A 24,742-nucleotide genomic window follows, 5' to 3' on the forward strand; every position below is an offset into this window, starting at 1 on the left:
CAACTTTCCTCAAATATTTGAAAAGGAAGGATAAAAATCATTAGAGAAACAGATTCCACCACTGTAACTCGTGTATTACGATATTTCTCCACGCTCAACAGTTAAATTTTAATTATTTAAAAAGCTCGGCAAGCCTCGTGCTTAATAATATTAAAATTTAACTGTCTCGAGTGGAGAAATATCGTAATACACTTGTTGCAGTTGTGGAATCTATATATATATATATATATCAGGCCTTACACCATCCACCTTAACAATATCAGTCTTTGGACTAAACCCTCGTGATAGATAGGAAGTCTTCCATAATATCAGGACTATTAGGTAATAATCTATTTGTATTAAAGATCATTAAAAAATAAAAGAGGAAAACATTTTAGAAAAGTCAAATGAAATGGTGGTTGATTCAATTTAGAGCGACTAAAATTTTCTTTTTCTGTTGCAGGTGAATGTGCTTCAAATAAATCCAGTGAATCATCAGAAGATTTAACAGAGTGTTTACAGCTTGAGGTTGCCCTGGACACTTTGCCATGGACAATAGATCAATGTGCTGGTCGGCCTGTGTCTGGTCCATTTATAAGGTGATTTCAATGTGGTGGTCAGAATTTTATCATTCTCTATCATATTTTGTCTACCGTTTTAACTCACCTCTCATGAAAGGCCATTTTTCCATCATTTGAAGTCTATTGTTCATTGTCTGTCCTCCACTGATCGTCGTCTTTCTGTAGTCGTAGACTTTTAAATAATCTTCTCCTCTGACACTGTTGGACCAAATGAAACACACTTTACTTGAAAGTTCCTTATTTAAAAAAATATTTCTGGGAACTTGATCCATTAGCAAACATAGCCAAAGGGGTAAAGTGCATTTTATAATCATCTCAAATATTAAAGCAGTTACAGCAAATCTAATGTGATAAATAATGATCAGCAGGGAAATGTCTTTTTCTTGCAGAAATTAAAAAAATATCAAAACAACCCTTTTATGAGATATAGCCCCTGATATTTCTATTTTTAGTAAATTTTGAAGTTTTTCTCTCTTTTAGATGGTTCTGCCTGGGCTCTCCAGCTTCCTCCACTAACATAAACTAACTGTAACGAAAAATAGCAAATAGTGCTTAAAGTGACTGTTTACACCAACCAATTAACCAATCACAGCAATCAATGAAACCTATTAATAGTTCGAATTTTATTTTGACCAAGTGTTTACAGGTTAAAGGTGTATAGGTTAGATTGTTTTATGTTAAAGGAGTATACTGCATTATGAATGAGTGATACATGCTCCTAACATTCAATATAATTTGAAATTATAAGCAACATCAATATTAATTACATGTATATATAAGTAATAAAAAAAAACATTTATCACGCAGGAATAGTATGTTTTACCAGCTCTAACTACTATTTTTCCTGAGATCTCCTTTATTTGTTTTGCGAATGCTATGTGAAATTAAAACCAATGCCTACTCTACATTAACAGCATGCTACTGTGTTGCTGAAACGTTTTGAATGTTCTGTGTAACTGTTAATAATATTCACATTCATACATTTTCCTGCACATTTCCAATTTCACAAAGCTTAAGTTATTTCGTCACAGTGAGTTTTAATTGTTCATTGATATGATAAGTACTGATCATTGACCTTAGGTCAACCATCTTAGCTTAATTGGAAAGGAACTTCAAACTGACCATGGGTCAAACATTGTAGCTTAATCTTAAAACTTTCAATTGGTCTTTTTAATGTTTCCAAATTTTACCACCTGTATATTGAAAGATATAATTATATGATCTTTGAATAATTGACAAATTATCAACATCTTGGAACAAGATTTTTTTTAAATAAATTTTTCAGCATCATATATTTAACCATTCCTTCCATGGTTTAAGTTTGCTTGGTATTACTTATATGCTATGTCTAGCTAACAAACATCTACCAAGCAGTGCTTGTTGTCTGGCAGCATCTCAGAATTCCAAGGGAAATTGCTATTTTATTACTGTATATTCTTTATTCAGGAAATATATATTGTAAGTACATGTTATATAACCACACAGTAAAATCCATTGATCATGAAAATGATATAGCTAATATGTGTGCAATGATAATCATATAACATTTGGTTTTAATTGGTTGAAAATTGTGTGTCCATTGTTTTGGTGACATTTCTAAGACGTTCTTTTTGATTTAGTGTCCTTTAAATTCTTTTATCATCAAACCTTTTTTGAACAGTCCAGATTCTGAAGTAGAGGATTAATTGACAGTTGTTTTATCTGCAAGTACATAATTTGCAATGACAACGACATTCAGTCAGTAAATTGTACTCTTTGAACAGATGATTAACTCGATCAGTCATGTATTTATACTACCTTTTAGTTTCTTCAATCTATGTAACAATTTTAAAGATTATTTAATAATAACTTTTATTTTCCCAGTCTATTTCTTGTCCAAAAAATGTCCACCATTCTGAACATCTTTTTTTTCTTCATCTTAATCCATATAATAACTAATAAAACATACCAAGGCATGATATCTAACATGACTATCATACTTTGATTGCAAGAAGTGCATTTTTGTGTATAATTGGGAGTTTAGTATGACGTCCATTATCACTAAACTAGTATACATATTTGTTTAGGGGCCAGCTGAAGGCCGCCTCCGGGTGCGGGAGTTTCTTGCTGCATTGAAGACCCATTGGTGGTCTTAGGCTGTTGTCTGCTCCATGGTCGGGTTGTTGTCTCTTTGACACATTCCCCATTTCCATTCTCAGTTTTATTATATTTAACAATGTATATTTATATCACTTTAAAATATTTAATTAATTAAATTGAAGTCATTTTCCAAAAATCTAATATGAAATATTCAATAGGTCTAAAACTATTTTTTGTTCTGGAATCTTTTTAAAAGTTTTTATTATCAAACAGATTTTTTTTGTTATTATATTTCGTTATAGTAAACACAGATCAAAGTATTTGTATTGATTTACAGATAGGCAGTTCTCATTGGTTTAAACTGGGAAGTAAATTGATTATAATGAACAAATATATTGAAGACCCATTGGTGGGCTTCTTTTTAAAATGACACATTTTTTTGGTTCCCCTCTAGGATCATACTACCAACTCCATAGATCTGCCCCTGATTATATAAATAATTATTTGAAAGTTAGATTTTATTATTTTATTAGAACTTTCACAGGAGCCATTATATGTTTTAAGTTTAAAAATATCTATAGAATCCCATTCCAAACTATTCTGTAGACAACAGCAAAACATAATAATTGATGATACTTGTTAGAACATTTGTTTGATATTTTCCTTATCAATGGATTCAACTGTGTAAAAAGTATACATAGTATTCTTATGTATGATTTGCTTGTTTGATTTTAGGGATCTAGTAATTGCATTTTCTGCTAGAAACAAGGAATTATTTGAATCTGGAATAATTTTGAATTCTGGAAAATTGATTAGAAATGTATGATGAAAACTAACCCAACTAAATAGGGTTAGTAATGCTCACATGGCTAAGTTTAATTTTACTACCACTATCATTTCAGTATGAACTAACTAACCGCCCTTAGCCCCAGACTAACCCTATTTAGTTGGGTTAGTTTTCATCATAAAGGAGAAGGACCGATTTTGGCCTCAATTTTCAAGTTCATCTAACGAAAGATTTTAGACACTTTTTAAACACTTAAATGTCTATTTTAATTGATTCGATAAGTTTTTGTGATAGATTTTAACTGATTTAGTCATTAAAAACGCTCCAATTCAAGCTTAAATCTAAAAAATCTATCAAATATGCCAAAAAACCTCACTTTTTAGATGGTTTTTGTCAAAAATGAAAGTGGCCGCATCCGTGTTCATCCTCAACCTTTATATATATTATGTATTATCAATAAATACAACTTACATTTCAATATTATGAATGAACACGAATGCGGCCACTTCCATTTAAGACGGAAACCGTCTAAAATTTAACTAAAATGCTAAAATTTTGAAGATTTCAGTAATTTAGCATGATTTAAAGGTGCTACTACCCGATATAAGTGCATTGTATTGTCAAAAACAGCCCATATCCATGTAGCAGAGACATTCTTCTTTCCAATAAATAGCTTAAATATTACATTTTCATAATTTTGTAAAACTGCTATATTTTGGGGCCAAAAAGAGGTCTTACTGAACCTACTCCTTTCTCATCAATTTTCCAGAATTCAAAATTATTCCAGATTCAAATAATTCCTTGTTTAGATTACATGGGTATCCTTAGTATTTGTAAAAACAAAAAACTTAAACTAACATTTACTTTTAGTTTACCAATTAGATTAAATAAACATTAGAACTTTACAAGAATTCTTTTAATGCTTACAATTTCAAATCTTGTTAATTGATCAAGCATGATGTATATTACTACATATTTTGTATAATATTCGCTCTTACAGTTTGTGCTTGTTTTTTATTGCAATTGGTACATCATATTTATTGCTTAAATGCATTATATACCATACCTTACAGCCATCTAGCTATCTATGTGCAACGTTAAAATATTTCTTAATAATAATAGCAGTGATTCTAGTTATTTTTGTATATTAAATAGTTGACTTATTATTTAAAGTGTATTGAATACATTGTGTAAATCTTAGAGAATTACAGGTCTTAATGGTCATATTAAAGATCATAGCAATATTTCACAAATCTATTAAAATAAGAGTTTCATGTGCAAGTAACAAATTAATGTTAAATGCTGTCCTGCACAAGTAGATATTTTCTTTCTTTGAAGCCAGAAATGTATGAAGAGTTTTTCATATGGAAAAGATGATTAATATTGCTTCGGAAACAATTTTTCTGTGATCGAATCAACAGTAACAGAAATTTAGAGAGTTTTGTGTCATCTGTAGCCAACTTTACCTTAGCAGAAAGATATGCCATGATTTGAAAATCTGTAAACTCCATCAATATTAAGCAATACTATAATATGTAACTTGGCTTATAGTTTTATCTCTGTCACTCTTCTGTATGGATTGGGAATACATGAAAAGTCTAAATAAAAAAATTGTTGCAGTTTTCATTTTCACAGTTATTAAGGTCTTTCCTTTTTCAAAAGGGAAAGACCTTACTGTATTTCTTCTGTTTATTATTATTATTATTAGGTCTTTCCACTTTTCCGTGGAAAGACCTATTGGTTTTCTTCTGATTATTAGGTCTTTCAACCTTTTCGGTTGAAAGACCTATAGCTTTTGTTCTGATTATTAGGTCTTTCCACTTTTCCGTGGAAAGACCTATTGGATTTCTTCTGATTATTATTATTAGGTCTTTCCACCTTTCTTGTGGAAAGACCTATTGTATTTGTTCTGATTATTTTTTTTTTTTTCTTCCGTCAATTTTTTTCTTGCGGTGTAAAAATGTTTCAAAAGATGTCGCTTAGTTTTTTTGTATATGATATCATTCAGTCTATACGCTTTTGAAACTGACCCTGTTTAACCGAACACTTTTCTTTGTAAGAGTTATCTCCCCAAACACTGTTTTTCTTGTTATCAGATCTCCTCCGCAACCGTAAAAGAAAGCGACAAATTTATTTTTCCAAATTGCTCGTTATATCCTCAGGATGTTACGTTTTATTTTCACCGAAGCTTTACGAAGACTCCATATGAGAGTTATTTCCCCTTTTGTAATGAAATAAATGAAATAAATTTGTTACTGGAAAACCATTAGTGATAGAGGCCTAGGGTCTTTTGATTTGAGGTCCTTGGTCCAAAAAAATGAAAATGAGGTCAAGGTCAAAGGTCAAGGTCATGTTCAAAAATATGATTTTGGCTTGTTATCTCTTATTTTCAGAAATCCTATAAGATATCGACAAAATATTTTCACAAAATGTGTGTTACGACATGGCGTAACACGTAAATTTTAGTTAAAAGGGTACGTAAACATTTGATGCGACTTTTCCCCCTTTTATATCTTATATTAGTTGTATGGTAATATAACTCATTATCATTATAAAGTAAAGGCTTAGGGTCTTTTGATTTAAGATCCTTGGTCCAAAAAAATGAAAATTAGGTCAAGGTCAAAGGTCAAGGTCAAATTCTAAATTTTGATTTTTGCTTATTTTCACTCTTTTTCATTAACCTTATAAGATTTCAACAAATTATTTTTACTAAATTGTTAGTTGCGACATGTCGTAACTTATAAATTTTGATTGGAAGGGTGCGAAGAGAATAAATGGGATTTTTGCCCCTGTTATATTTAGAATTATGCGTAAAGTGATATTACTCATGAACCATACATAATACAGACCTATGGTCTTTTAATTTGGGATCCTTGGTTTATGACCTTGAAATTGAGGTCAAGGTCATAGGTTAATTGGACGTTCTAGATTTTGACCTTTGCTTGAAATTCATATTTATATATCATTTAGCCATAGGAACTGACATTTTCAACTGAATTTTAATATTTTCATATCAAAATAGATCCTTATTGGTGGAAAGACCTTCAATTGTTCTTTGAACAATTGGTTTTTAATTAGGTCTTTCCACTTTTCGTGGAAAGACCTTTTGTTTTTCTTCTGATTATTTTTTTTTTTTTTTTTTTTTTTTTTCTTCTGCCGTCTGAGATGCTTTTTTGTCTTACAACATATCGAATGGATTTTTTGGCCAATGATGTTGTACAGTAATGGGGGTTTCAAAACTCACCCTGTGTGACCGAGCACTTATTCTTATAGGAGTTATCTCCCCGCGTCCTTCTTTTCTTGTTATCGCTATATCTCTAAAACCGTAAAAGATTTTAGCAAACTGTTTTCACCAAATTGTTCGTCTACTCTTGAGAAAGATTTGGTGTATTTGACTTGACTGATCGAAAGACATCTTATGGGAGTTATTTCCCTTTGAAAATTTAAGATAGGCGATTTGTTGGATAAATTCATACGTTATAAGTCGTAGAGGCCTACAGTCTTTTGATATGAAATCCTTGGTCCATTTGAAGGAAATTGAGGTCAAGGTCAAAGGTCAAGGTCAAGTTCTAAATTTTAAATTTTGCTTGTTATCGTTATACCAACGAAACTGTAACAGTAAATGATATGATGTGTTTGCTAAATAACGGTTTACAATAAGGCGCAACTTCAACCTATTTCAGTCAAAGTGTTTAGGTTAACCCTAATAGGAGTTTTCTCCCCTTATGTATTTCAAATCAGTATTTCTCCTCAACCATACAAGTGATTGACCTCCAGTCTTCCGTTTTGAGTTCACTGACCTATGACCTTGAAATTGAGATCAAGGTCAAAGGTCAAGGTCAAGTTCTAAATTTTGAATTTTGCTTGTTATCGTTATACCACAGAAACTGTGACAGTAAATGATATGATGTGTTTGCCAAATAACTGTTTACAATAAGGCGCAACTTCAACCTATTTCAGTCAGTGTTTTGGTTAACCCTTATAGGAGTTTTCTCCCCTTATGTATTTCAAATCAGTATTTCTCCACAACCATACAAGTGATTGACCTCCGGTCTTCCATTTTGAGTTCACTGACCTATGACCTTGAAATTGAGTTCAAGGTCGAGGGTCAAGGTCATGTTATAAATTTTTGAATTTTGCTTGTTATCGTTATTCAAAAGAAACTGTTACAGTAAATAATATGATTTGTTTGCCAAATAACTGTTTACAAAAAGGCACTTCAACCTATTTCAGTCGAAGTGTTTGGGTTAACCCTTGTAGGAGTTTTCTCCCCTTATGTATTTGAAATCAGTATTTCTCCACAACCATACAAATGATTGACCTGGGGTCTTTTGATTTGAGATCACTGACCTATGACCTTGAAATTGAGGTCAAGGTCAAAGGTCAATTTGACGTTCTAGATTTTGACCTTTGCTAAGAATTATTTTCTGTTCTTAATAAAACAATTAATTCTTCTACATATACCTTTTAATCTTATTTTTTTATATCAATTTGAAGAACTAAATTACATCAACAAGGAGTGACATTTTCTAACATCCTTTTTTAAATTTCATTCTTATTATTGAGGTGGAAAGACCTTCAATTGTTCTCTGAAGAATTGGTTTTTAATTATTTTTTTTTTTCTTCCGCCTAATTTTTTTCCTTCGGTGTTTTTTTGTTTCGCAAGATGTCGCTTAGATAAATGAAATATGATATCGAACAGTTTATACGATTTTGAAACTGACCCTGCTAAACCGAATACTTTCTCATATAAGAGTTATCTCCCCGAACACTGTTTTTCTTGTTATCGCTTAATCTTCGCAACCGTATAAGAAACCGACAAATTTATTTTACCAAATTGCTCGTTATATCCTCCGGATGATTTGATTCATTTTGACCGAAGCTATCCGGAGACTCCATATGAGAGTTATTTCCCCTTTTATATTTGATATAAGTGATATGCATTTTTAACTGGAAAACCATAAGTGGTAGAGGCCTAGGGTCTTTTGATTAGAGGTCCTTGGTCCAAAAAAATGAAAATGAGGTCAAGGTCAAAGGTCAAGGTCATGATTAAAATTTTGATTTTGGCTTGTTATCTCTTATTTTCAGAAATCATACAAGATATCGACAAAATATTTTCACACAATTGTTAGTTACGACATGTCATAACACATAAATTTTAGTCGAAAGGGTACGTAGACATTTGATGCAAGTTTTCCCCCTTTTTATATCTAATATCATACGTATGGTAATATAACTCATTAACAATATAAAGTAGAGGACTAGAGTCTTTTGATTTGAGGTCCTTGGTTTATGACCTTGAAATTGAGCTCAAGGTCATATGCTAATTAAACGTTCTAGATTTTGACCTTTGCTCTTACCTCATATGTACACATGATAAAGCCATGGGACTTTTTGAATTAAGTTGTAAGCAATGTGACCTTAAAAAACACAACCGGAAGTGACATTTTTGTAAACCTGAAGTAGTATTTTTTGTACTAAATCAATGTAAAAGTATATAGAACCATATATTTTTGGAATCAGTATCAAGTAAACTATCAAACAATACCGGAAGTAAACTTTTTAAACCGGAAGTAAAAGATTATCTCCCTTTTCTATATATTTTTTATAGAAACCATATATTTTTTGAATAAGCGTTCAATAAGCTGTCATTTGGCGCTAAAATTGACATTTAAAACCAAATTTTAATATTTTCAAATAAAAAAAGGTCTTAACTGGTGGAAAGACCATCAATGGTTCTCTGAACAATTGGTTTTTAATTATTAGGTCTTTCCACTTTTCTGTGGAAAGACCTATTGTTTTTCTTCTGATTATTTTTTTTTTTTTTTTTTTTTTCTTCCGCCTAATTTTGTTCTTGCGATAAACATTTGTTTCGCAATATGTCGCTTAGATATTTGGTATATGATATCGAACAGTTTATGCGCTTTTGAAATTTACCCTGCGTAAACGAATACTTTTCTTTGTAGGAGTTATCTCCCCAAACACTGTTTTCCTTGTTAGCGCATCTCCTTCGCAACCGTAAAAGATTATGACAAATTTATTTTACAAAATTGTTCGTTATGGCCTTCGCATGATTTGTCCTATTTTGACCGAAGCGATATGACCGCTCCATATGAGAGTTATTTCCCCTTATGCATCTGATATAAGTGATATGAATTTCTATCTTATAAATCATAAGTGATAGAGACCTAGGATCTTTTGATTTGAGGTCCTTGGTCCAAAAAAATGAAAATTAGGTCAAGGTCAAAGGTCAAGGTCATATTCTAATATTTGAATTTGGCTTATTTTCATTTATATCCAAAGACTGTATAAGATATCAACAAATTATTTTTACTAAATTGTTAGTTGCGACATGTCGTAAGATGTAAATTTTGATTGCAAGCGTACGTTGAATGTAAAAGGGAGTTTTCTCCCCTCTTGTATTTAAAAATACGCGTTTGGTGATATAACTCATTAACTAAATATAATAAAGACCTATGGTCTTTTGATTTGAGGTCCTTGGTTTATGACCTTGAAATTGATCTCAAGGTCATAGCTTAATTTGACGTTCTAGATTTTGACCTTTGCTTTAATTCTATATGTATACATGATAAAGATATACAACTTTTAGAAAAAGATATCAAACCATTTAACCTTGTAAAAAACAACCGGAAGTGACCTTTTGTAAACCGGAAATAGCTATTTTTTTGTACTTTATTAATATAAAAGTATATAGAACCAGATATTTTTGGAATCAGTGTCAAGTAAATATTCAAATATAATCGGAAGTAACATTTTTCAAACCGGAAGTAACAAATTATCTCCCTTATTTAAAAAAAAAATGTATGGAAACAATATATTTTTGGAATCAGCTTACTAGGAGCTATCATTTGACGATTGAAATGACATTTTAAACTTAGTTTCACAACTTTTCATATCAAAATACATTGTTTTGATGGAAAGACCTTCAATTGTTCTCTGAACAATTGGTTTTTAATTATTATTATTATTATTATTATTATTCCGCCAAACTTTGATGAAGTTAGCAGACTTAACCGTAAGACGTGTCGCTTTCATGTTCACACTTTGTATCGGTGTCATGAATACCTATCTGGAACTCACCCTGTGAGTCGAAATATTTTGTCGGTTCGGAGTAATCCCTCCGAAACCCAAAAACCTTGTTATCGTTCCAACACCGTAACCGTAATAGGTAGAAAAAAAACTAAGGGTGAAATTTGTTCAGGACCAGACCCCGGTTCTTCGTTACATTTGGATCAAAAAGATTCAATGACTCATTGGTAGGGTTATGCCCCTATTAAAATTAACCGGTGTCGGTTGGCCACCAAAACTCAGAAACCGTAAGTCGTAGACACCTAGGATCTTCACCATTCATCATCAATTCATGTGACTTTGAAAAATACCTCAAGGTCAAATGTGTATGTTGACCTTGACCTTTGACCTAACACCTTGTTATGGGATAATCTCAGCAACCTTAATACTTTCAGAAGTGTTATATAGTGGAAAATGTTTGGGTCATTAATGCGCAACTTTGTTACATTTTGACCGAAGAGATTTGACCTTTCTCTAAGGGGCATAACCCCTGTTTTAGGTTTCTGAAAAGAGAAAATCAGCTTTTACTATATAACCAAAGGTCCTAGACCCATGGGGTCTTCAGCAATGACATTGGGGACTAATGACCTTGACAAAGGTCAAAGGTCAAGGTCATGTCCCATATAGCGAATTATGTGTTTTTGACCTTATTTAAAGGATTTTCAGTGTGTTTTAAAGCTTTTCAATACATTCTACGTCTATTGGAACAGGTATTTTACATTACAAAAGGAAAGACCTCTCAATTGTTCAAGAACAATTGACATTTTAATTTTTTACTGTAATTGTAAATATCTAGTTCATCATTTATTTTTACCCTTGTGGTAGTCCAAATAGTTATAACGTCTTGATAGGCTATTTTAATTTTGTAGTAGGAAGGCGTCACAGAAAAAAATTAATCTTTCAAAACGTCATAATTATTTGGACTACCCTTATGGCTGCAGACATCCAGGAGTTATGCCCAGCAATGTTAATGGTTTTTCAGATTCAACATCATACATTTTTATTATAGCAATTTGTTTGTATTTGTCAAGTTAAGTTCATGCTTTTCATTTACACAGATCTGGTAGTTACGAAGATACAAGAGAGAAATGGACGGTGAAAATGAAAATGCCACTGTTAGATAAAATTTCAATATGTGGGGGAAACTTTACTGGAATATTTGTAGAAAAGACTAAAAATAAGGAAAAAGTTCTGAAACCAGGAGATAAAATTGAATCTGTAAGTAAGCTAGGTCTTGTTTATCATAAATCATTAGTTACATGATTTGATTTACCACTTTCAAGCTGCTGACTAAATATGCTCAGTCAAACCTGAGAAAAAAAGAGGGGCTTAAATATTTTTATGGACAAGGTGAATGCAATTTATTCGCAAACCATAAAGTGGGAGTATCATAACCTCTGGAATTGAAGGTCATGGTTTCAATCCCAAGTTTAAAAAAACAAAGATTTAGAATTGGTACTGTGGATTCATTAATATTCCTTGGATACCAATTTTCGTGGATTTTGTGGATACAGGGGAACCACGAATTTAAATATTTAACGAATTGCCATTTTTCTGAAGGAATGTATGCAGACTGCCAAAACCACGAAATTAAATATCCACGAATATGTAAGTTTTAATCAAACCACGAAAATTGGTACCCATGAAAATAAAAGAATCCGCAGTATTTTCTGGTTCCTTACTGAGCAGGATTTAGTGGTATCATATTTGATACACCCTTTGTAAATGGATGCGATGATATGATTTCATCTATGAATAAAGTTAATGAAGCTATTATTCACTGAATTTTCATTTTGAGACTAAATTGAACAACTTTGTTTATAAATTAAGGGCATACGATACAGTTACAGGGGAGGTAATGACGTTGCTAACTTAAAATGTTATTTTCGCGACGTCAAACTATGACATATCGGGAAAAGATGCATTTTTCGACTGATTTTTATTATGCAAACTGATTTAATTTGAAAACGAGTGCATGGACCCTATTTTTTTAAAACTGCAATTTGTTTCATTTTGCAAGGAGATTATGTGACCCAAATTTTATAAAACTGTAAATAGCTTTTTTTTTTCATTTTGATAAACATGCAGCAAAAAATAACGTTTTTTCCTCTATTCATGAACATTTGATAAATATGAGTTATTTCTGAATAAAAAATGCATAATTTTTAATGATACTTATAAAATACAGAAATTACCGATTATTTAACAAAAAACAATTTGAGTTTATTTTTTAAAACAAAAAAGTTATGTCTTTCTTTCGAAAAAGAAAATACGGACACAAATCTGAATTTTGAGCAAATTTACAAAATTTCGATCTCATTTTACTCAAAAAGTAGCACATGAAGGTATATTTTTTATTACATATTTGATTTAATCAGGTAAAAAATAGCCTATATGCAAATTTTCATCAACTTGTAAATACAGGTTCAAAACTGTATCGTATGCCCTTAATACAAATGAATATAATTTCCGAATGTTTTATATTGTGTACATTGATACTTGATTTCATCTAAGAATTTTAAACAATATTTTCAGATGTGTAAAATAACAGAAGGTTATGAGCAACAAGATCGCACCTCTTTTGATGGTTTTACCCAAAGTCAAGCAAAAGAGAAACTTTCCTTCAAACACCATTCAGATGAAATGGAGGTGACATTTAGAAGAAGAAAAATCAACAACACTGCAGGTTTGTACATGTTAAAAAGGGGTTCTTGTTTGAACATGTTAAAAGATATTCTCTTTTTAACATGTTAAAAAGATGTTCTCGATTGTACATGTTAAAAAGATGTTCTCGATTGTACATGTTAAAAAGATGTTCTCGTTTGTACATGTTAAAAAGGTGTTCTCGTTTGTACATCTTTACATGTTAAAAAGGTGTTCTGGTTTGAACATGTTAAAAAGATGTTCTCGTTTGTACATGTTAAAAAGATGTTCTCTATTGTACATGTTAAAAAGATGTTCTGGTTTGTACATGTTAAAAAGGTGTCTCATTTATTGTTTGTACATATTTACATATTAAAATGGTGTTCTCGTTTGTATATATTTACATGTTAAAATGGTGTTCTCGTTTGTACATCTTTGCATGTTAAAAAAGTGTTCTCATTTGTACATCTTTACATGTTAAAAAGGTGTTCTCATTTGTATATCTAAACTATTAACTGGGTTTATAAAAAGATGAGCAACACGACATGTGCCATATCTGGATGAAGATCTGCTTACCCTTCTGGAGCACATGAGATCACCCCCTGTTTAGTGGTGGGGTTCGTGTTGCTTAGTCTTTAGTTTTATATGTTTTGTCTTGTGTACTTTTATTTGTCTGTTTGTCTTTTTTATTTTTTAGCCATGACGTTGTCAGTTTATTTTCAATCTTTGAGTTTGACTGTCCCTCTGGTAACTTTCGCCCCTCTTCTAAACATATAACTTGAAAATCTAGACATGTTAAAAAGAGGTTCTTGATTTTCTTTAAACTAGTAGCTTGAATGGAAATTTTCTTTTAAATCTAGTTGACTGGACTGTATTTCTATCCCTGCTATTGGAAGCAAGAAAGGATGGAAGATCATTAACTTTTATATGAAAGTTTAATTGACTTTTAACTTAGGAGGTGTATAGCTCATGATTAGATCTTCTTTAAAATTGTCCTGATAGATTTCAATGAATTTTTTTTTTGTAAATTTTCCAGAATTTGATTGTGCAAAGCTTTGGATGGCAGATGCAAAGAATTCAAAAAGAGGAGACTATTTCTATGTCAGGTAAAAATATTAAAGAAAGATGACATTATGTCAAAGTTAAACAATATTTAATATTAATTTATAATTAAGAAAATAACATGTATACATTTGTCTAACTACTTAAGAAACATGAACAGTTATGATCTATAAATGTTATTGAATATTAGTTTTTGATTTGAAACAGAGGAAGAGTTAACAGACAACAAGAACCAATGGTGGCCTTTGGCTGTTTTCCGCTCTTTGGTTGGGTTGTTGTCTTTTTGACACATTCCCCATTTCCATTCTCAATTTTGACAAATATTTATTATGGAATAGTGAATATCAGAGAGATGGGGAAAAGTGTTAACCTTCATTGTGTTGTCTATTCCATGATTTTTTAAGCTGTAACACAAAAGGCCTTCAAATGTTCCATCAATTCTTCTAATTTCCAGTTTCCAACCAAATGTCTTGTAATTTTACAGAATGTTTGCAAAATATATTTATATTATCAAATTTAATGCAGACGATGCTCCTTATTTCTAGACTTTAAAATTTAGTACCCGTGCCCCTTTTTTGCCTACAAATAGGAAGTGTACCTGTTTAATGGAAAGTTACCTATCAATACTTGTATGCAAATTATTAAAGTCTGTCTACTTTTGACTGATTTATAGATTTCAGAGCAAGTATGCAATAGACAACTTTTGAGTTTGTCCTTCACTGAAAAAAACTCGTCAATTATGCACACCTTTCTGACGTCTTTTACCAGATAGAGGGGATCGCCTATATCCCGGCATTTTTAACGTTCATCAAGCGTCTTAGTGATCGTCATTGTGAAGGATAAAGTAGAAATATTGTTTGTTCTGTAGGTACTTAATCACAATTCCCTAATGACAGTGTTGCTGATTGTAAATTATGAAAATTCAATTTGCGGAATAATTCCTGCAATATAGCATCATAGTTTTCCAACCACTCACTCAACATGGAAACAGATGTGACAATGCCCCTTAACGCACAATTGATCTTCAGTAAAACCAAAGTTTGTAACGGAAATGCATCGAACTCGAAAGTTGTCTATTATAGAATGTATGCCCTTTAAGTCTACGAATGGTCATATATTCTTATCACTTTATTGCAATGTCCTATGGTCATTATATGATATATTCACTTTGAAAATGCTAGAATTATGTGAATTTTTACCTTTCAATGATCCTATATATTGATATGAGTGCACAAGCTAAAATGTCTCCCTTGCTTTACTTATAATTGAATTTATGTTGAAAGTTTGTCATATGAAGGTTTTAATACAAGTATCACATAAAATTACAATTGTCAATGTTCTATGAAAATAAGTTCAGGGTCAGATGAACCATGCAAGACAGACATGTAGACCTTACAATCATTCTGTGCACCAAATATAGCGGTCCTATCACCAAGGATTTGTATAGTGACTATACAAATCCTTGCTATCACTTAATACAGTACCTTAAAATTAACCACAAAATTGTAAAATTCTACAGATCCCTTCACATGATAAAAAATTGAATTACTGAAGTTTTTCTGAAATGCTAGAATTCTTACTGGTTCCATTTTTTCTATATTGGCCAATATTTTGTTTTGTTAAACTTGATCGAAATTATGATGATACCTAATTTTAACTTTTCAGAGCTAACAGTCCATACAATCCAGATGGAGCCCCAGGCTTATCTAAACATAAGATACAAACTGGTGACATATACCTGGTACAAGACACTTGTCCTCTTACTGCTGGAGAATGGCAGGCTCTGAAGTTTGACAAGAAACGTGGTGACTGGGGACCACTTTGTCAGGCTATACCAGATAGTAATCAGTAAGTGATTAATTAATCTGTAGTCAGTCTTTACAAGACACTTGTCCTCTTACTGCTGGAGAATGGCAGGCTCTGAAGTTTGACAAGAAACGTGGTGACTGTGGACCACTTTGTCGGGCTATACCAGATAGTAATCAGTAAGTGATTAATTAATCTGTAGTCAGTAAGTAGTCAGTCTTTACAAGACACTTGTCCTCTTACTGCTGGAGAATGGCAGGCTCTGAAGTTTGACAAGAAACGTGGTGACTGGGGACCACTTTGTCAGGCTATACCAGATAGTAATCAGTAAGTGATTAATTAATCTGTAGTCAGTAAGTAGTCAGTCTTTACAAGACACTTGTCCTCTTACTGCTGGAGAATGGCAGGCTCTGAAGTTTGACAAGAAACGTGACTTGGGACCACTTTGTCAGGCTATACCAGATAGTAATCAGTAAGTGATTAATTAATCTGTAGTCAGTAAGTAGTCAGTCTTTACAAGACACTTGTCCTCTTGCTGCTGGAGAATGGCAGGCTCTGAAGTTTGACAAGAAACGTGGTGACTGGGGACCACTTTGTCAGGCTATACCAGATAGTAATCAGTAAGTGATTAATTAATCTGTAGTCAGTAAGTAGTCAGTCTTTACAAGACACTTGTCCTCTTGCTGCTGGAGAATGGCAGGCTCTGAAGTTTGACAAGAAACGTGGTGACTGGGGACCACTTTGTCGGGCTATACCAGACAGTAATCAGTAAATGATTAATTAATCTGTAGTCAGTAAGTGATCTGTACTAGAAAGTAGTCAGTGATTAGTCTATTATTTGAAAAATACAAATATTGAATAAAAATGAAAACACATTCTGACGAGCATTTTATACTTCAAGCAAAAGTATTGTTGTAATATATTTATGAGTAGTGGTATTTTTTCAGTTCAAGGAGACAATTTGTGGTGAATAGACAACAATCATCCGATCAAAAACAAGGAAGACATAGAGCATTTAAAAGTAAGTAGTACTTACATAGATAACAATGATATGAGGTATAGGGTATACACCAGCTATAAAACACATTAATCAGAAAATCTGGATCAAAAGCAATGGGAACATAAACATAAACATTCAACATAAATGTTCTATGAGATAGAATTTTGAAACAATATTTCTTACAACAACACTTTTGTTCTTCTTACATATTTCTCAAAATTAATATTATATACAAAGATGTCTACTTTTTGGTAAATTTATGCAGTTAGGTTGCTGCCATATGGACATCTTCCCATTATTTCCTTTTTCAAATTTTCTAGGTTTTACCAAGTAATTGCATAGATGCCAGTTTATGTCCCCAAAACCTGTACCATCATCAACTGTACGAGTCTTTGTGGAACAAAGAATTTTCTTATGTGAAAACAATATTCTCTAGAACAATTTGGTCATATTAAACTGAACTAGGCTTGAACCACCCATATATAGGTAAATGTAGATGGAAGATTTGTGTCAGGGAGACAGTAACCCGAAGACACACATTCAGAGTTCAACATTTACAACATAAAAATTGAAGCATAAATAGATTAGTCAAATATGGAGAAATTAGTCATTTGATTGTCCTGTTCCTTCAAAACAGCAGGATCACTATAATTAAAAATTAACAAAAAAATAATAAATTTTAAATCTACACAATAAATCCTAGCTAGAACACTTGGTTTGTAAAATTTGTCCTAATATGAAATTGTATGGGAGTGATATTCTTAGTAATTGTTACCTGCCATTCAAAATATTTGTGATGGAAAATATTTGCTGTTACTGTTAGATGTTTGGTTTTTGAACTAAAATCCTCATGACAGAGTGAATCATCTTATATGACCACCCTAACAGAAAGTTTGATTTTATCTTTATTTGTATGGAATATGGTATGTGTTTAAGCTCTCAATTTTGCCATTTGATAAGAGACTTTCCATTTTGAATTTTCATTTGAGTTTGGTATTTTAGTTATTTTATCTTTTTTCACTATTAGTATCCTGTTTCTGTTTTAAAAGAACAGTAATATGTTTTAGTGGATGAGTACACTCAAACTTTGAAACAGTGCAGTGCATTTAAGATAAAACTTATCTTAAATAAAAAATAAACTTTCAAGTTTCAAAATTAAATGTGATGGAGGATACAGCTTTCCCTAAGTGAAGAACATAAAAGATCATAGTTTTATATAACAGATCCTTTTGACATGTATTTATTTCTCATAGATGTCACATGAGGAATTGAGTTTCCTGGAAGCCTTTGGTTTAACAATGTTTAATAACGATTCATTTGTAACATTTCACTTGTAACAATTAATAAAGGTTCATTTGTTACATGTTACATTTTACTTGTTACATTTCATTTGTTACATGTTACATTTTACTTGTAACATTTCATAACGTTTCATTTGTTACATTTTACTTATAACATCACATTTGCATCATTTCACTTGTAACATTTCACTTGTATCACATTTTTATCATTTCATTGTAACATTTCATTTGTTACATTTTACTTGTAACAATTCAATTGTTACATTTTACTTGTAACATTTCACTTGCAGCATTTCACTTGTAGCATTTCATTTGTATCATTTTATTTGTAACATTTCATTTGTTACATTTTACTTGCAACATTTCACTTGCAGCATTTCACTTGTAACATTTCCCATTTGTTACATTTCCCATTTGTTACATTTCACTTGTAACATTTCATTTGTAACATTTCCCATTTGTTACATTTCACTTGTAACATTTCATTTGTAACATTTCCCATTTGTTACATTTCACTTGTAACATTTCATTTGTTACATATTTCATTTGTTACATATTTCATTTGTTACATTTTACTTGTAATATTTCACTTGTAGCATTCCATTTGTTAAATTTCACTTGTAACATTTCATTTGTTACATCATTTGTAACATTTCACTTGTAACAATTCATAACATTTCATTTGTTACATTTCACTTGTAACATTCCACTTCTTACATTTAACTTGTAACATTCTACTTCTTACATTTAACTTGTAACATTCTACTTCTTACATTTAACTTGTAACATTCTACTTGTATCATTTCTTTTGTTGCATTTCACTTGTAACATTCCTTGTGTTACATTTCACTTGTAGCATTTCATTTGTATCATTTTATTTGTAACACTTCTTTCTTGATTTTGTTGTCCAGTATAAATATCTTTGTTTTTTACAGAGAGAAGTTTATACACCAATGTGTTCCCAATGAAAGGTAAGTTTGAAATGAAAACTGTATACAAATGTGTGTTAAATCAGATATGATTATTAAAATGAATTTGACTGAAATGCATTCACAATGAAAGGTTAGTGTATAATTGCATTTTAGACCTTCAAGTTTTCAGTGAAAGATTTATACATTGAAAATATTCATAAAAAGAGAGTTCAGAAATGAAAAATTAATAATCAATGTGTTCTCTCAGTTTAAAGAGTAACTAATACGCCAATGTGTTCCCACTTAAAAGTAAATGAAGCAGAAATTTTGAACATTCAAAGAAAAGGCATAGAGGATAGAGTGCCAGAAGATTTATTGATTGTGTTAAAACAATAAAATAAGGTGTCTTAATTATTTTTTTTTGTTAGTCTAACATAATTATGTTATCAAAATATGCACTCAAATGTATGAAATTGGAGAAATGTAGTGAAAAGTTTATAAATAACCCAGAAAAATACATCATGAAATTGGGGGAATTTAAGAGTTCTTTTTCATTTTCATGCATCACACAACCATTGTTAAACATTATGACACATAAGAGAGAGTAATTACTCTGCCAATATTGTAGCTACCAGTAAATTACCAGTATGGATGGTTGGACCTCAGGATGTTGTGTTAGCCATTCAGAATCTCATATGTCTAATTACCCTGTCTATATTGTAGCTACCAGTAAATTACCAGTATGGATGGTTGGACCTCAGGATGTTGTGTTAGTCATTCAGAATCTCATATGTCTAATTACCTTGTCTATATTGTAGCTACCAGTAAATTACCAGTATGGATGGTTGGACCTCAGGATGTTGTGTTAGCCATTCAGAATCTCATATGTCTAATTACTCTGTCTATATTGTAGCTACCAGTAAATTACCAGTATGGATGGTTGGACCTCAGGATGTTGTGTTAGCCATTCAGAATCTCATATGTCTAATTACCCTGTCTATATTGTAGCTACCAGTAAATTACCAGTATGGATGGTTGGACCTCAGGATGTTGTGTTAGTCATTCAGAATCTCATATGTCTAATTACCCTGTCTATATTGTAGCTACCAGTAAATTACCAGTATGGATGGTTGGACCTCAGGATGTTGTGTTAGTCATTCAGAATCTCATATGTCTAATTACCTTGTCTATATTGTAGCTACCAGTAAATTACCAGTATGGATGGTTGGACCTCAGGATGTTGTGTTAGCCATTCAGAATCTCATATGTCTAATTACTCTGTCTATATTGTAGCTACCAGTAAATTACCAGTATGGATGGTTGGACCTCAGGATGTTGTGTTAGCCATTCAGAATCTCATATGTCTAATTACCCTGTCTATATTGTAGCTACCGGTAAATTACCAGTATGGATGGTTGGACCTCAGGATGTTGTGTTAGCCATTCAGAATCTCATATGTCTAATTACCTTGTCTATATTGTAGCTACCAGTAAATTACCAGTATGGATGGTTGGACCTCAGGATGTTGTGTTAGCCATTCAGAATCTCATATGTCTAATTACTCTGTCTATATTGTAGCTACCAGTAAATTACCAGTATGGATGGTTGGACCTCAGGATGTTGTGTTAGCCATTCAGAATCTCATATGTCTAATTACCCTGTCTATATTGTAGCTACCAGTAAATTACCAGTATGGATGGTTGGACCTCAGGATGTTGTGTTAGCCATTCAGAATCTCATATGTCTAATTACCTTGTCTATATTGTAGCTACCAGTAAATTACCAGTATGGATGGTTGGACCTCAGGATGTTGTGTTAGCCATTCAGAATCTCATATGTCTAATTACTCTGTCTATATTGTAGCTACCAGTAAATTACCAGTATGGATGGTTGGACCTCAGGATGTTGTGTTAGCCATTCAGAATCTCATATGTCTAATTACCCTGTCTATATTGTAGCTACCAGTAAATTACCAGTATGGATGGTTGGACCTCAGGATGTTGTGTTAGCCATTCAGAATCTCATATGTCTAATTACTCTGTCTATATTGTAGCTACCAGTAAATTACCAGTATGGATGGTTGGACCTCAGGATGTTGTGTTAGTCATTCAGAATCTCATATGTCTAATTACCCTGTCTATATTGTAGCTACTAGTAAATTACCAGTATGGATGGTTGGACCTCAGGATGTTGTGTTAGCCATTCAGAATCTCATATGTCTAATTACCTTGTCTATATTGTAGCTACCAGTAAATTACCAGTATGGATGGTTGGACCTCAGGATGTTGTGTTAGCCATTCAGAATCTCATATGTCTAATTACCCTGTCTATATTGTAGCTACCAGTAAATTACCAGTATGGATGGTTGGACCTCAGGATGTTGTGTTAGTCATTCAGAATCTCATATGTCTAATTACCCTGTCTATATTGTAGCTACCAGTAAATTACCAGTATGGATGGTTGGACCTCAGGATGTTGTGTTAGCCATTCAGAATCTCATATGTCTAATTACCCTGTCTATATTGTAGCTACCAGTAAATTACCAGTATGGATGGTTGGACCTCAGGATGTTGTGTTAGCCATTCAGAATCTCATATGTCTAATTACCCTGTCTATATTGTAGCTACCAGTAAATTACCAGTATGGATGGTTGGACCTCAGGATGTTGTGTTAGTCATTCAGAATCTCATATGTCTAATTACCCTGTCTATATTGTAGCTACTAGTAAATTACCAGTATGGATGGTTGGACCTCAGGATGTTGTGTTAGCCATTCAGAATCTCATATGTCTAATTACCTTGTCTATATTGTAGCTACCAGTAAATTACCAGTATGGATGGTTGGACCTCAGGATGTTGTGTTAGCCATTCAGAATCTCATATGTCTAATTACCCTGTCTATATTGTAGCTACCAGTAAATTACCAGTATGGATGGTTGGACCTCAGGATGTTGTGTTAGCCATTCAGAATCTCATATGTCTAATTACTCTGTCTATATTGTAGCTACCAGTAAATTACCAGTATGGATGGTTGGACCTCAGGATGTTGTGTTAGCCATTCAGAATCTCATATGTCTAATTACCCTGTCTATATTGTAGCTACCAGTAAATTACCAGTATGGATGGTTGGACCTCAGGATGTTGTGTTAGCCATTCAGAATCTCATATGTCTAATTACCTTGTCTATATTGTAGCTACCAGTAAATTACCAGTATGGATGGTTGGACCTCAGGATGTTGTGTTAGCCATTCAGAATCTCATATGTCTAATTACTCTGTCTATATTGTAGCTACCAGTAAATTACCAGTATGGATGGTTGGACCTCAGGATGTTGTGTTAGCCATTCAGAATCTCATATGTCTAATTACTCTGTCTATATTGTAGCTACCAGTAAATTACCAGTATGGATGGTTGGACCTCAGGATGTTGTGTTAGCCATTCAGAATCTCATATGTCTAATTACCCTGTCTATATTGTAGCTACCAGTAAATTACCAGTATGGATGGTTGGACCTCAGGATGTTGTGTTAGCCATTCAGAATCTCATATGTCTAATTACCCTGTCTATATTGTAGCTACCAGTAAATTACCAGTATGGATGGTTGGACCTCAGGATGTTGTGTTAGCCATTCAGAATCTCATATGTCTAATTACCCTGTCTATATTGTAGCTACCAGTAAATTACCAGTATGGATGGTTGGACCTCAGGATGTTGTGTTAGCCATTCAGAATCTCATATGTCTAATTACCCTGTCTATATTGTAGCTACCAGTAAATTACCAGTATGGATGGTTGGACCTCAGGATGTTGTGTTAGCCATTCAGAATCTCATATGTCTAATTACCCTGTCTATATTGTAGCTACCAGTAAATTACCAGTATGGATGGTTGGACCTCAGGATGTTGTGTTAGCCATTCAGAATCTCATATGTCTAATTACCCTGTCTATATTGTAGCTACCAGTAAATTACCAGTATGGATGGTTGGACCTCAGGATGTTGTGTTAGCCATTAAGAATCTCATATGTCTAATTACCCTGTCTATATTGTAGCTACCAGTAAATTACCAGTATGGATGGTTGGACCTCAGGATGTTGTGTTAGCCATTCAGAATCTCATATGTCTAATTACTCTGTCTATATTGTAGCTACCAGTAAATTACCAGTATGGATGGTTGGACCTCAGGATGTTGTGTTAGCCATTCAGAATCTCATATGTCTAATTACCCTGTCTATATTGTAGCGACCAGTAAATTACCAGTATGGATGGTTGGACCTCAGGATGTTGTGTTAGCCATTCAGAATCTCATATGTCTAATTACCCTGTCTATATTGTAGCTACCAGTAAATTACCAGTATGGATGGTTGGACCTCAGGATGTTGTGTTAGCCATTCAGAATCTCATATGTCTAATTACCCTGTCTATATTGTAGCTACCAGTAAATTACCAGTATGGATGGTTGGACCTCAGGATGTTGTGTTAGCCATTCAGAATCTCATATGTCTAATTACTCTGTCTATATTGTAGCTACCAGTAAATTACCAGTATGGATGGTTGGACCTCAGGATGTTGTGTTAGCCATTCAGAATCTCATATGTCTAATTACCCTGTCTATATTGTAGCGACCAGTAAATTACCAGTATGGATGGTTGGACCTCAGGATGTTGTGTTAGCCATTCAGAATCTCATATGTCTAATTACCTTGTCTATATTGTAGCTACCAGTAAATTACCAGTATGGATGGTTGGACCTCAGGATGTTGTGTTAGCCATTCAGAATCTCATATGTCTAATTACTCTGTCTATATTGTAGCTACCAGTAAATTACCAGTATGGATGGTTGGACCTCAGGATGTTGTGTTAGCCATTCAGAATCTCATATGTCTAATTACCCTGTCTATATTGTAGCTACCAGTAAATTACCAGTATGGATGGTTGGACCTCAGGATGTTGTGTTAGTCATTCAGAATCTCATATGTCTAATTACCCTGTCTATATTGTAGCTACCAGTAAATTACCAGTATGGATGGTTGGACCTCAGGATGTTGTGTTAGCCATTCAGAATCTCATATGTCTAATTACCTTGTCTATATTGTAGCTACCAGTAAATTACCAGTATGGATGGTTGGACCTCAGGATGTTGTGTTAGCCATTCAGAATCTCATATGTCTAATTACCCTGTCTATATTGTAGCTACCAGTAAATTACCAGTATGGATGGTTGGACCTCAGGATGTTGTGTTAGCCATTCAGAATCTCATATGTCTAATTACTCTGTCTATATTGTAGCTACCAGTAAATTACCAGTATGGATGGTTGGACCTCAGGATGTTGTGTTAGCCATTCAGAATCTCATATGTCTAATTACCCTGTCTATATTGTAGCTACCAGTAAATTACCAGTATGGATGGTTGGACCTCAGGATGTTGTGTTAGTCATTCAGAATCTCATATGTCTAATTACCCTGTCTATATTGTAGCTACCAGTAAATTACCAGTATGGATGGTTGG

The 24,742-nt window shown here is 32.7% G+C and overlaps 1 protein-coding gene across 3 annotated transcripts in view; it reads left to right on the top strand.

Moving 5' to 3' along the window:
• LOC143046159 (uncharacterized) overlaps positions 1-19,302 on the top strand; it is a 54,862-nt gene extending 35,560 nt beyond the window's left edge. For all 3 annotated transcript variants that reach the window (XM_076219182.1, XM_076219184.1, XM_076219183.1), the window contains 7 exons: positions 443-578; positions 11,574-11,733; positions 13,051-13,201; positions 14,195-14,264; positions 15,886-16,646; positions 16,974-17,047; positions 19,263-19,302. In XM_076219182.1, coding sequence (XP_076075297.1) covers positions 443-578; positions 11,574-11,733; positions 13,051-13,201; positions 14,195-14,264; positions 15,886-16,072 — 704 coding nt within the window. In that variant the 3' untranslated portion in view covers positions 16,073-16,646; positions 16,974-17,047; positions 19,263-19,302. The remainder of the gene's footprint in view (positions 1-442; positions 579-11,573; positions 11,734-13,050; positions 13,202-14,194; positions 14,265-15,885; positions 16,647-16,973; positions 17,048-19,262) is intronic.
• Positions 19,303-24,742: the final 5,440 nt, after the last annotated feature.

This window comes from Mytilus galloprovincialis, chromosome 9 (genome assembly GCF_965363235.1).
Source record: "Mytilus galloprovincialis chromosome 9, xbMytGall1.hap1.1, whole genome shotgun sequence".
Lineage (NCBI taxonomy): Eukaryota > Metazoa > Mollusca > Bivalvia > Mytilida > Mytilidae > Mytilus > Mytilus galloprovincialis.